Below are 13630 nucleotides of genomic sequence, written 5' to 3'. Positions count from 1 at the left end.
TCCCTCATTAACCATTTAATTAGAAGGTTAAGAAATTAATGAATTGTATTAATTAGTATATCTCTGAATAAAATCACTAAATAAAAAATGGAACTCTAACCTATACCATTTTAGCTTTATATTATTAATATTTTAAATGTTTACAGAAATCTTTGATTGACATGTATTCTGAAGTTCTTGATGTTCTCTCTGATTATGATGCCAGTTATAATACACAAGATCATCTGCCACGGGTAAGTGCAAAAAGTAACAGTGAACTTGCCCATTAGCAATAAAGCACTGTAGCATCTCAAAAACCACACACACATACAGATGTTTTCATATATTTGTATTTATATTTGTGTTAATACTTATATATACACAGACATACGCACATAGACGTAGAATTTTTAATCGACATAATCTTATTTGTGTGTTCCAGGTGTTGTCTGAAGCACTGAATATTATTTGGCTTTTTATTGTGGTCCATATAAATAAAGTATATTTTTGTTTTAGTTATGTCTTACGAAGGAAAACTATCAGATAATTAACATTATATATTCATAATATTTATAATGTTAAAATGTTTTAATAGAGGATTAAATTAGGCATATGTGTGAAATTTAACCCAATAGCATTAAAAATGTTTTTATAAAGTCTAAACTAGCTATGAAAAGCTTTCTGTAAAGTTAGTAATCTGGTTTTAGAAATAGTGGTTTTGATTAGCACAAATTTTTGAATTTGGCTATAGATAGTGCATACAATTAATATTTTGCTGTTTGTATCTTCAGTATGTATACATGTGTCAACCATCATTTTCTGTGGATTTTTAAAACATTTTTGCAATAAAATGGATGCAATTGGAGACCCTTACACATAGTGAAATAAGCCAGTCCCAAAAAGACATGTCATGTTTGTCCTGATTTGTGGCGACTTACATATAGAATATTTTTTAAAATGTAATATATATGAGTGAAATTGACATTTTGAGATTTGTGTATTGTTTAAAGCCTTTGTCTATACTCCTGAAGAAAAGTGATTTTCCTACTTAACTACTTGTTGAATTCTTTATTTAGTAAAGGGTTAAGCTTGTGATTATAAAATAAATTGAAAGTATATCATTGCAAAATTAACAGAAAAGTAAGAAAGGAAGGGGGGGATAGAAGCAAGGGAGGGAAAGAGGGTACGGTGAGAAGTATCATTATGTTCTTAAAAAAGACTCTCAGCAGCATTCCGAATCTATTTAAATTTAATTTGGTATCAGAAGAATATGAATAAATGTTATTTGTTTTCTGGTAAGGTTGTTGTGGTTGGAGATCAGAGTGCTGGGAAAACTAGTGTGTTGGAAATGATTGCTCAAGCACGAATTTTCCCAAGAGGATCTGGGGAGATGATGACACGTTCTCCAGTCAAGGTAGGAAAATGAAAAAGTTCCTCAAAATAACTGCTTCAGGGAGGTCTGTTCATTTTGTTGAAGTGGAGACTGTTGACTAAATAAAAATGTTTTTACAACATTTAGAATTATTCTTGTATAGAAATTAGTAGGAGGTGTAGCCGTGAGTCCAGAGTTGCAGGAGTTGAGTGAGTAGGTGAGAATAGTAGAAAAAATGTTGGGCACAGTAGGAAACAGGTTGTACTGAACTGTGATAAGGCCTTTGGATTTTATTTTGAGCAAGGTAGTTGAGGGCCTGAGAACGAGAATGAGAATACTGGAAGTAGAATCAGAGCATATAGATAATTTTCTAGTTTTATTGTAAAATAGAGCAGAAGACTGAAGTAGTAGTAGTTGAAAGATTTTGTATTAAGGCAACATTTTAAAAGATAAATGCTGCTGCTGATGTCATAGTAAAGGAAAAAGCTGGTGCAAGAGAGAGGGAACAGTGCAAGAGCAAAGTTGCTGAGGTGAAGGAGGCTCTTAGTCTTTGTATTGGTTGTTCATAAAAACACAGTTCATCCATGGTCACAGGAAGAAAATATGCGCATGGTGTTAGACAGATATTTATTGGGCACATGGTATGTGTCAACACTCTGAGGAGCTGGTGCTGTGGGGTAGCAGGTTAAAGAAGGGGCCATTAAAGAAGGAGGTACCTTTCTCTGAAGGGAGGAGAGAACTTCCACTTTGATTATAGCCTTGTCTAAATAATGTTGGAGTTCGTTGACTCAGGTGGCATGTACCAATGCCATCTCACTAGTCCAAGTGATCAATTTCAGTTCACAATTGATCACACTGATAGGTCTAAGAGTCAAAGAGATCACACAAACAAGTCTAGTGTCTGCTAATACTAACTGATAGAATCAAAAAGGGAGAGAACGATCCAACATGGGAAGCGGGATACACAGTAGACTCATAGAATGGCAGATGTCCTAAACAGCACTCTGGCCTCAGAATCAGCCCTTAAGGCATTCGGATATGGCTGAAGAGCCCATGAGAGTATTTTAGGCATGGAAAGCCAAGACACCCTGGAAAAAAAAAAAAAAGGAAAACCTAAATGGAAGATCTCTGCGAGTGAGATCCCAGTGGAAAGAACGGGACCATCAAAGAAGGAGGTACCTTTCTCTGAAGGGAGGAGAGAACTTCCACTTTGACTATGACCCTGTCAGAATAAGATCGAAGGCGGCGAACTCAAAAGGCTTCCATAGCCTTGGCAGCTCATGACTAGAGCCTAGGGAGATTACTGACGCCTTAAACAAGAGTATCAAATTGTTAAGTCAACAATAGGAGTCACTGTGCACTTACTTCTCATGTGGGATCTGTCCTTAGTGTGTTGTCCAATGTGAAGTAATGCTATAACTAGTACTGAAACAGTATTTTACACTTTGTGTTTCTGTGTGGGTGCAAACTGATGAAATCTTTACTTAATATATACTGAATTGATCTTCTGTATATAAAGAGAATTGAAAATGAATCTTGATGTGAATGGAATGGGAGAGGGAGCGGGAGATGGGAGGGGTGTGAGTGGGAGGGAAATTATGGGGGGGAGCCATTGTAATCCATTAACTGTACTTTGAAAATTTATATTTACTAAATAAAAAATAAATAAAAAACAAAAAAAGCACTCTTAGAGGCAGTGTGCTGATAAACCAAGAAAAGTTCCTTGTCATAATGAATGCAGTATACATTCTTTTCGAGGGAGACAGGTGATAAATAAACTTAATAAATAACTAGACTATATAGTATGGTTTTTTTAAAAAAAATTTTTTTTTTTGACAGGCAGAGTGGACAGTGAGAGAGAGAGAGAGACAGAGAGAAAGGTCTTCCTTTTGCCGTTGGTTCACCCTCCAGTGGCCGCCGCGGCCGGCACGCTGCAGCCAGTGCACCGCGCTGATCCGATGGCAGGAGCCAGGTGCTTCTCCTGGTCTCCCATGGGGTGCAGAGCCCAAGCACTTGGGCCATCCTCCACTGCACTCCCTGGCCACAGCAAAGAGCTGGCCTGGAAGAGGGGCAACCGGGACAGAATCCGGCTCCCCGACCGGGACTAGAACCCGGTGTGCTGGCGCCGCAAGGCAGAGGATTAGCCTAGTGAGCCACGGCGCCGGCCTGTATAGTATGTTAAAAGGTCATATTGTTGTACAAAAAAAAGAAAAGGTAGAACCAAGCAAGCGGAATGGGAATGCTAGGATGTTGGTAGGATACATTGATAAGATGGCATTTGAACCCAGATTTAGAAAGCAAAGGAGATAGTCATGTTGCTATATAGTGCAAGAATGTTTCAAGCAAAGAATAACTAATGCAAAGCCCCTGGAAGGATTAGGTACTTTCCGTTTTTAAGGAACAAAAAATAGGCAGAATGGCTAAACCAGAGAGGACGCTAGTAGGTGATAAGATCAGAGGGATGATAAAGAGCAGAGAGAAGCAGCAGATCATTAGAGCCTTGTAGGCAATTGTATTGATTTTGGTTTTTTATTTTTAGTAAAATGGGGAGCCAGTGCAGAATTTTGAGCAGAGTAACATCAATTTCTAAAAGGTTCTGGCTGGGTCCAGTGCTGTAGGGTAGCAGGTAGAGCTGCCACCTCTGGCACAAGCATCCCATATGGGCACTGGCTCAAGTCCCAGCTGCTCCATTTCCAATCCATCTCCCTGTTAATGCACCTTGGAAAGCAATGAGAGATGGCCCAAGTGCTTGGGCCCCTGTACCATGTGGGAGACCCAAAGGAGGTTCCTGACTCCTGGCTCCGGCTGTTGGGTAGTGTCCCTCTCTCTCTGTCTCTGTTTCTGTCTCTCTCTCTCTCTCTCTTTGTAACTTTGCATTTCAACTAACTAAATAAATCTTTTTAAAAAATAAATAGGTAAAAAGTAAGGTTCTGGTGCTGTGTTGCAAATAGGTGTTGACAAGATAGGTAGTACCAGGGAGACCAGTTAGAAGAAAATTAAAGTATCTGAATGATGCTTAAAGCAGTGAAGTTGGTAAGAAATGGTTTGATATGAATCTATTTTGAGAACAGAATCAAAATGATTTCTTGACAAAGTTAGTGTGTGTCAGTCTTCAAGGCCTGAACATATTGAAAGATGTGGTTTGCAAGGGAAGCCAGTGAGTAGACCAGGTTTGGAGAAGATGAAAAGTTCAGTGTTGGACTAGCTGTGAAGCACTAGCAAATGAGTGGTTGGGATACAACCTTGGAGAGAGGATTGTGCTAGTGATATAAATTTTAGAAGTCATAATCTGTTATTTTAAGGTAGTATTTAAAGCCATGATCTTACTAGTTACAATCTCCAAGGGAATGAGCAGAGATAGAAAAGACACAAGACCAAAAATTTCACCCTGAGCCTGAAGTGGTTGAGGAAGAGGAAACAACAAAGGAGTATATAAAACTGAAGCCAGTGCAGGTGGAGGAAAGCAGAGTAGTGCAGTATACAAGTCAGGTAAGGAAAGTATCGAGGAGGGAGTCATCCGTGAGGTCAAATGCTGCTGATAGGTCCATGATGATGAAGACTGAGAATCCTCATTGAATTTACCCATGGAGGCAAGTATGTAGACTGTGTGGAAGCTTCCTTCTACTTCCTTATTGTAATAAGAAGTGATATTACCAGCCATTAAACAAAGAGAGGAGAGGGGATTGAATACTGAGGCAGAAGTAATGAAGTCTTTTTCTAAGAGATTTTAGTGATACTACTCAGAATGAATCCTAAAGAAGGAAGTCAAAGAATATTAGGGTTGCTGGGTTGAACTGAAGTCCCTAGTAAATTCTATGGACATAAGTTTAAAGTGAATCTGTATTTTTTTCTTTCTTTCATGTTCAACAAGTAGAGACATATAAAGGGTAATTGGAGAATTGAAAAATTGAAATCATTAAGAATTACGGTCAGAATCATGGTAGAATTGAAACAGTAAGGTTGATGCTAAAATCTTCAAGAAATAAGTCTGTATGTAACTGCAGCTGGTGTGCTTCATCCAGAGTCTACTTTTTGGGATATGGCTATGTATTAGATCATGTTGTATGATACTAGTTCCTTTTTCGTAGCTTGATGGCATTGTTAATGTACCAGACGTCATATCCATTTTACTATTCAGGTGAACTTGAGAAATTCTACCTTAGACCCCGTAACATGCTCACTAATCAATTGTATAGACATTGGCCACCTACCTTTCTCAATGTTACTAGCACCTGAATTAAAGTGGCTGTAGTGGTTATTTCCTATAGACTAAGGAATTAACTTTGTTCTGGTGGGCAGATAGAGTATGAACAGGTTTGCTTGAATCAGGGCTGGTCTTTCTCCAGGTTGCCATTAGCTCTAAAGTATTGTATTAGCCAGGGTTCTCCAGAAATAGAACCAGTAGACTATATATGTATATATGGGCTTTAATAGGTTGCCTTAAATGATCACAGAAGCTGAAAAGTTCCACAGTGGCTGTCTACAAAGTGAAAAGCCAGAGAGGCTAGTAGCAGTTTAGTACGAGAAACCAGAAATCTCAGAATGAGAGAGACCAATGATGCAGCTTGAGGCATCTGAGGGTGATGGCCTCACACTCCCCCACACTGCTGAGGGCCACTGGTATGAGTCCCACAGCCCAGAAGACACAGAACTCAGAGTTTGATGTTTAAAAGCTGCAGCAGCAGCAGCAGCAGCAGCAGAAAACCCATCTACTTGGGAAGGAAGAGGTAGAACAATAGACCCTGAGTTTACCCCCTGTGCTTTTTCTATTCTATCTAGGCCCTTGATCTATCCCCTGGTACCTCCTCATATTCAAGGCAGGTCTCCCCCTTCTGAGTTCACTGACCCAACTGCTAGTCTTCTCTGGAAACAGCTTCACAAACACACCCAGAATAATGCTTTACCAATTCCTATGCGTTCTTTAATCTGATCAAGCCAAAACTCAAAATGAACCATCAGGTGTGTTTACTAGGACTTTTCTTTGACAGACCCTAGACTCCAAATGTTTGTTTGCCCGGAACAGTGAAATTGCCAAAATCTTGACTTAGTATTTTATACTTTTTTGGCAACTTGGTTTCTTAATATGCAAGTGCCTCGAAGGAGGTTGTACACAGGATGTGGGCAGGACTTACTTTTTGTAGGTTCATTTTTACAGTCCATTTTTTGCTAGAATCTAGTCAGTTTTAAGTCATGGCTGCTTGATAATCCAGAATTTTGATTTTGTCTGTTTAACCCAATGGAACCTCTGCAGAGCTTAAGCTTTCCTCTTTGGCCTCTGCCCTGCGCCACAAATCAGCAAGTGATAAAATGTAGCTGCAGGAAAATCCCCCACCTCCCAAATCCTTTGGTATTCTGGACCTTGAGACCAGTCTGCTATGGTGGCTTTCAAACAACTATTTTTCATTTTTTTTTCCTGTTCTGTTTAGCTAATATTTTACTGTATAATTATAGGCAATCTTGAAAAGTTAAAAAATGTGAAGTTTAAAAGGTCTTATGAAACCACTGACTGTTAATTATGTTATAAAATGTTATGGCACTCCTCCTTGGGTGAAGCCTACCTTGGCTCCCTTGTAGTCAGCACCATTCTCTTCTGCAGCACCCTTGTTGCTACACTGTTACCTTGTCTGAACTCTAAACAGGGACTGTCATCTTTGTCTCCCCATGTACAACACCTGACACATAGGTCATACATATGGAAAAAATTGTCCTTTACCTGAATTTTCCCTGAAGTTAAGCACAAGTTTCTCTTGAAGTTCCTCAGGTTTCAGGATGATGATTTTATGCTTATTGTTCTATATAATGTTGACTGGGGGAAAAGAAAGGGCAACAGCACTTTAAGTCAGAAAAGATAGAGTGACCAGCAGTCTTTTGGAGAAATCCCAACACATGTGACATATGCATGAACAACACAGGTAACAAAATTATTATGTCCTCAGAATGGCCCTGTTGCAGCTCCAGGGCTGCTCCTGAGTGTAGTGTGAAGGGACTCCTGAATTTGTGTAGTGCTGTGGCTTTTTCTGGCTGTATCAGTGCTGGGGGAAACTAATCCTAACTGCAAATGCACCACTATGTCTCAGTTTTCTGTTTATTTCAGGTAACTCTGAGTGAAGGTCCTCATCATGTGGCCTTGTTTAAAGACAGTTCTAGGGAGTTTGATCTTACCAAAGAAGAAGATGTAAGTAACAGTCTTCTAAAGTTCTTGTATGTCGCTTTGTAACCCTTATCACCATAAGTAAATTAATTGGACTTTTTGTGAACTAAGATTTTGTTATTTTCCCATTAATAGCTTGCAGCATTAAGACATGAAATAGAACTCCGAATGAGGAAAAATGTGAAAGAAGGTTGTACTGTTAGCCCTGAGGTAATTATTGCAATTCATTTCAATAGTTTTTTTGTTTTTGTTTTTGTTTTTTTTTTTTGACAGGCAGAGTGGACAGTGAGAGAGACAGAGAAAGGTCTTCCTTTGCCGTTGGTTCACCCTCCAATGGCCGCCGCAGCCAGCGCACTGCGGCCGGCGCAATATGCTGATCCGATGGCAGGAGCCAGGTACTTATCCTGGTCTCCCATGGGGTGCAGGGCCCAAGCACTTGGGCCATCCTCCACTGCACTCCCTGGCCACAACAGAGTGCTGGCTTGGAAGAGGGGCAACCAGGACAGAATCCAGCTCCCCAACCGGGACTAGAACCCTGTGTGCCGGCGCCGCAAAGCGGAGGATTAGCCTAGTGAGCCGCGGCGCCGGCCTCAATAGTGTTTTTTGAAAATTCAATGTTTATGGCTTCAAATAAATCACAGTATTAGTATTGATGTTTTGATTACATCTGTTCCAAGATACACAGATTCTTTTACAGTATTTTAAGTAATGTTATTCTTTTGTGGATAATTTTATAGACATTTAGGATTAGAAAAAGAATAAATTTTTTCTGAGTATCATACCTGAATGGATGAGATGCAGATTTTCAGAATATGTAACACCAAATAATTCTTAATATGCTCCTCCACTCATCAAAATTAATACTTTTTTCCCCTCCTGAATTAGACTATCTCCTTAAATGTAAAAGGCCCTGGACTACAGAGGATGGTGCTTGTTGACTTACCAGGTGTAATTAGTGTAAGTATATTTAAAAAACAAACATGTATTTTATTTTATCCCTATTGTATAAAACATTTTTAATGACATTTGTAATCTTTCTTCAAGACTGTTACATCAGGCATGGCTCCTGACACAAAGGAAACTATTTTCAGTATCAGCAAAGCTTATATGCAGAATCCTAATGCCATCATACTCTGTATTCAAGGTAAATCATGTCAAATGATTTTTATTACACTACATTGATTCCTTCTCTACCAGTCTAAGCTTTGCTGTAAATAATTGCCTTATAAAATGACTCAAGATAAATACATTTTTGCTTTCTCTTGTTCATTTTATTAGTAAATAGAAGTGAAGTTAGGAGTATTTTGATAAATATCACTGTAGGCAGTGAATTTTTATTGCCTAGAGTTTCTTTTCATAAATAAGGTAAATGTATTAAGATAATTTTTCTTGCTATAATGTAAACACAAGAGTGTAGTTTGTGCTAAGCTTTAAAATCCACTTTGCAATTATTACAGTCTCATTTTTCAATTTTTTTCCCAGATGGATCTGTGGATGCTGAACGTAGTATTGTTACAGACCTGGTTAGTCAAATGGATCCTCATGGAAGAAGAACTATATTTGTTTTGACCAAAGTAGACCTGGCAGAGAAAAATGTGACTAGTCCAAGCAGGGTAAGGACAGATTCTTTATTGTGAAAACGGAGTCTTTGTACAAGCTCTGGCTGTGACAGGGGTTGGTTATTTAAAAAACAACTACAACAAAACACATTGTGAAATACTCTATCAGAGAGTAATAATGAGATTTTTTTTTTGGTTCCCATTAAATAAAGTATTAGAAAATTATAAGTTACTTAAGTGGAATTGGGGTGATGTAAACAAAATTATAGTTAATTTGCCTCAGAAATATTTACTGCTAATGTTTACCCTAATTCAGGTCTTTTTATATGCTGACATATAGTCATTAACTTCATTTCTCATTTCTTTTTTTAAGTTGATGCCCATACCTTCCCTAACGCATCAAGGACTGCATCAGATTTTTATAGAAAAAGCACGGGGTTGAGAGTCAGACCACAGTATTCTTAATCCATGTGCTGCCATTAACCAGCTCCATGGCTTCTAAATCCAATCAGTGCAGAATCCCATGCATTAGTCTGCTTAATTAGACTAGATCTGAGGTCATTTTCATTTCTGAAATGGTGTGAATTCTATACATACTGTTCAGTGTCCCTTACCTTTGGAAAATTTATTTCATTTTTCTTCTCTTCTTTTATTTCAAGGTAACATTGTGACCAAGTCTTAATTAGGGTGAAATTCTTAACTTAAGACATGCCCTCTACTTAAGTACATAAAGTGAGAATTTACAGCACAGAATCTGTAACCAGATTGCTTAAGTTTTGAATCCTGACACTACCACTTGCTAGCTATGTAACTTTGGGTGTGTCCTGTAACTTTTCTGTCCTTTATACTTCCTCAGCTAATGGAAATGAAGATATTAGTGAAACAAATTTACTATCATAGCTTATGAATATTTAATCAGTTAAATATATAGTAGTTGGAATAATATTTGGCACGAAAGCATTCATATATGTGATGCTTGTCATCTGTTACATATATCATTGCTCCCCATAGAATAAAAACTTGGATATTCTCTCAGAATTTCTCTCCTTCTCACCTTGAATTTTTCTGGAACTATGCCTTTGAAAGACCAGTCCTTGAGTCAGTGATTCTCTAGAAGAACTATAAGATTTAGGATGTAGCCACACTTAGAACCATAATTTATTAACAACATGAAAGGCAAAAATCACAAAAAGGAAAAGGTGCTTGGAATGAAGTCTGGAGGAAATCAGGTTCAGATTTTCAAGAGTCCTCTCCCAATAGAGTCACAAAGAGCACACTTACTCCCTCCAGCAAAAACTTGCCTACAATGGCAGGGCTGGGCTGAGCTGGGCTGGGCTGCAGCTGAGAGCTGGAAACTCAATCCAAGTATCCCACATGGGTGGCAGGGACCCGATTACTTGAGCCACCTCTGCTGCCACCCAAGGTAGATATTGATTCCAGGTACTCTGATATATAGTGTGTATATTTTAACTGGCAACTCCACCACTAGCCTAAATGCCCATCCTGGTATATACGTTCTGGTAATGCATTTTTAGTACAGTAAAATTAAATGTATTTACACTTGTGTTTTTCCCTCCGATAACAATGGAAGTACTTTTTAAATACTTTATAGATTTTTTATTTAACAATAAATATACTTTTTAATATTATGTAAGCTACAACTCATATTTATTTTTCTCATTTTTTAAAATAGATTCAGCAAATAATTGAAGGAAAACTCTTCCCAATGAAAGCTCTAGGTTATTTTGCTGTTGTAACGGGAAAAGGTATGCAGTGGATAACTGTGATTTATTTTTATCCTTTGTTATTGTCAGATAGTAAAGATGAATCTTCTTGGTAAAAATTTGGCTGCCATTTTTCCCTAGGAAACAGCTCTGAAAGCATTGAAGCTATACGAGAATATGAAGAAGAATTTTTTCAGAATTCAAAACTCCTAAAGTAAGTGTCTTGTTAAAGATTTTACAGTATTGCTTAAATTGCACTATTTGTGTTTCCATTAAAAGTTCATGTTTTATAGCTGTTACTTTAACATCAAAAGTTTTGCCAAATAATTCTCTGCATCTGATAAGCAACTCTTGACAGAATTAGAAGTAGTGGATCATATGGTGTAATAGATGCTGGCATAGTAAACTTCCCCTTGGGATATGGCACTGAAAGTTAACATGGACACATTGTATGCCATTTTACTTATAAAGTAATATTTTTTAAATGGACATTTTTTAAGTTTGTGTGTGTGTTTCTCTTATAATATTAGGGAAAGTTGGAGTGTTGGTGCCAACAGGGTATCTTAGAATAGACATTGACAAACTTGACAAAAAAATCAGATGACTAGAAAGCGAAAAGGAAGAGCTAAATAAATGGCAGTTAAATTATTCTAAAACTTTGTATGTAGAGTTTCTGAAAATAGAAAAGTATGTCTGCCTCTGGGTGAGTATAGTAAATGAAAATAGCTTTTGGAAACATAGACTTGAGTATTGACCATTGGGAATGAACTGACAAGCATATAGAATGTGCTGTTCAATATGGCAACTAGTCCAGTGTGGTTATTAAAATTTAAATTAGTGAATATTCTAATTAAAAATTCAATTCCTCAGTCACATTAGCAATACATTTCAAGGGTTCAATAACACCATGTGTGAGGCCAGTGTTGTGGCACAGCAGGTTAAGCACCTCCTGCGAAGCCAGCATCCCATATGAGCAAGTGCTAGCTGTTCCACTTCCAGTCCAGCTCTCTGCTAATGGCCTGGGAAAAGCAGCAAAAGATTGCCCAAGTACTTGGGCCCCTGCACCCATGTGGGAGATCTAGAAGAACCTGCTGGCTCCTGGCTTCAGCTTGGCCCAGCCCTGGCCATTGTGGCCATTTGGGGAGTGAACCAACAGATGGCAGATCTTAATCTCTCTTTCTCTCTCTGTCTGTAACTCTGTCTTTTGAATAAATAAAATAAATAAATAAATCTTATAAAAAAAAAATACAGGGCCAGCACTGTGACGTAGTGGGTAAAGCCACTGCTTGAGGTGCAGGCATCCCATATCGACTCCAGTTCAACTCCCTTTGAAATCCCAGCTGTTCCACTTCCTATCCAGCTCCCTGCTTATGCACCTGGGAATGCAGTAGAAGATGGCCAAAATACTTGGGCCCCTGTACCCATGTGGGAGATGAAAAAGCTCCAAGTTCCTGGCTTCTAATTGGCTCAGCTCCAGGCCCTTGTGGCCATTTGGGGTAGTGAACCCCAGTGGATGGAAGACTGTCTCTCTCTCTGACTCTGCCTCTCTGTAACTTTGTCTGTCAAATAAATAAATACATATTTAAAAAAATAAAGTTTCAGAAGCTCCAGTGGTGTATACCCTACAAAGCATGGTTTAAAAAAAAAGGAGGGGGCACGGCACTGTGGCTCACTTGGCTAATCCTCCGCCTGCAGCGCCGGCATCCCATATGGCTGCCGGGTTCTAGTCCCGGTTGCTCCTCTTCCAGTCCAGCTCTCTGCTGTGGCCCGGGAGTGCAGTGGAGGATGGCCCAAGTGCTTGGGCCCTACACCCGCATGGGAGACCCGGAGGAAGCACCTGGCTCCTGGCTTCAGATCTGCGCAGTACCGGCTGTGGCAGCCATTTGTGGGGTGAACCAACAGAAGGAAGACCTCTCTCTCTCTCTCTCTCTCTCACTCTCTGTAACTCTACCTGTCAAATAAATAAATAAATCTTAAAAAAATAAAAGGAAAAAAAATACAAGTAGGCAGATCAGAAATTAAACATTCTTTTTATGAAAGCTTTTGAACGGCATTGATGTAAAAAGTCTAAGTGGCTATTTTATAATAAGTACATTCTCAAACTTGGTGTGACAGTATTATTGTCCTTTTTGCCATTTTAAAATATTTCACCTCTTATTTTTTGTAGAACGAGCATGCTAAAGGCACACCAAGTAACTACAAGAAATTTAAGCCTTGCTGTATCAGACTGCTTTTGGAAAATGGTACGGGAATCAGTTGAACAGCAGGCTGATAGTTTCAAAGGTAAGTTGAATTTTTAAAATATGCAAGTACATTCAGACATTTTATTAGCTGACACTCATCAGCATCCATCAGATTCATTACACAGAGGTAGGGAACCTTTTTTCTGCCAAAGGCCATTTGTACATTTATAACATCATTTGCAGGCCGTTCAAAATTAGCAACTTAAAAATTAGCCTACTATGGGTTTATTGAATTTCAAGTCTCCTTAGCAGGGCCAAACCAAATGATTTTATGGCCCTCATATGGCCAATGGGCTAGACTCTTTTCCCCCTTCATCCTGCCCCCAACAAAGTTGATTTATAAAATACTACCAGGCAACATGTGGAAAATGGAAAAATGCAAACCTTTAGTTATAAAGAATGGAATATTTCCTTTTTAAAGGAAGCCTTGCTAGGAGCACATGGCAGTTTATCACCCTGGACAGTTTGCAGTCATGTTTGGGAGAAAGCTTAGTAAACTGTAGAGAATTGGATTGGCCCTTTTTAGGGAGAAGAGTGCAGAGGTGATGGGAAGTGCAGCACCCTATGCTTCACCTACATTATACTCTTGACTAAATCCCACA

The 13630-nt window shown here is 38.7% G+C and overlaps 1 protein-coding gene across 10 annotated transcripts in view; it reads left to right on the top strand.

Moving 5' to 3' along the window:
- The window catches only part of OPA1 (OPA1 mitochondrial dynamin like GTPase), a 98700-nt gene that overhangs the window by 30866 nt on the left and 54204 nt on the right, over positions 1 to 13630 (top strand). For all 10 annotated transcript variants that reach the window (XR_011387994.1, XR_011387993.1, XM_070072353.1 and 7 more), the window contains 10 exons: positions 147 to 233; positions 1280 to 1393; positions 7446 to 7526; positions 7638 to 7712; positions 8388 to 8459; positions 8547 to 8646; positions 8985 to 9115; positions 10755 to 10827; positions 10927 to 10999; positions 12953 to 13068. Coding sequence is in view for 8 of the 10 variants with exons in the window: in XM_070072353.1 (XP_069928454.1) it covers positions 147 to 233; positions 1280 to 1393; positions 7446 to 7526; positions 7638 to 7712; positions 8388 to 8459; positions 8547 to 8646; positions 8985 to 9115; positions 10755 to 10827; positions 10927 to 10999; positions 12953 to 13068 (922 nt within the window). In the remaining 2 variants the exon portion in view is untranslated. The remainder of the gene's footprint in view (positions 1 to 146; positions 234 to 1279; positions 1394 to 7445; positions 7527 to 7637; positions 7713 to 8387; positions 8460 to 8546; positions 8647 to 8984; positions 9116 to 10754; positions 10828 to 10926; positions 11000 to 12952; positions 13069 to 13630) is intronic.

The sequence above is a fragment of the Oryctolagus cuniculus genome, chromosome 4 (genome assembly GCF_964237555.1).
Source record: "Oryctolagus cuniculus chromosome 4, mOryCun1.1, whole genome shotgun sequence".
NCBI classification, from domain to species: Eukaryota; Metazoa; Chordata; class Mammalia; order Lagomorpha; family Leporidae; genus Oryctolagus; species Oryctolagus cuniculus.
Note: the sequence above shows the minus strand (reverse complement) of the source record. Positions and strands in the feature narration are given on the sequence as shown.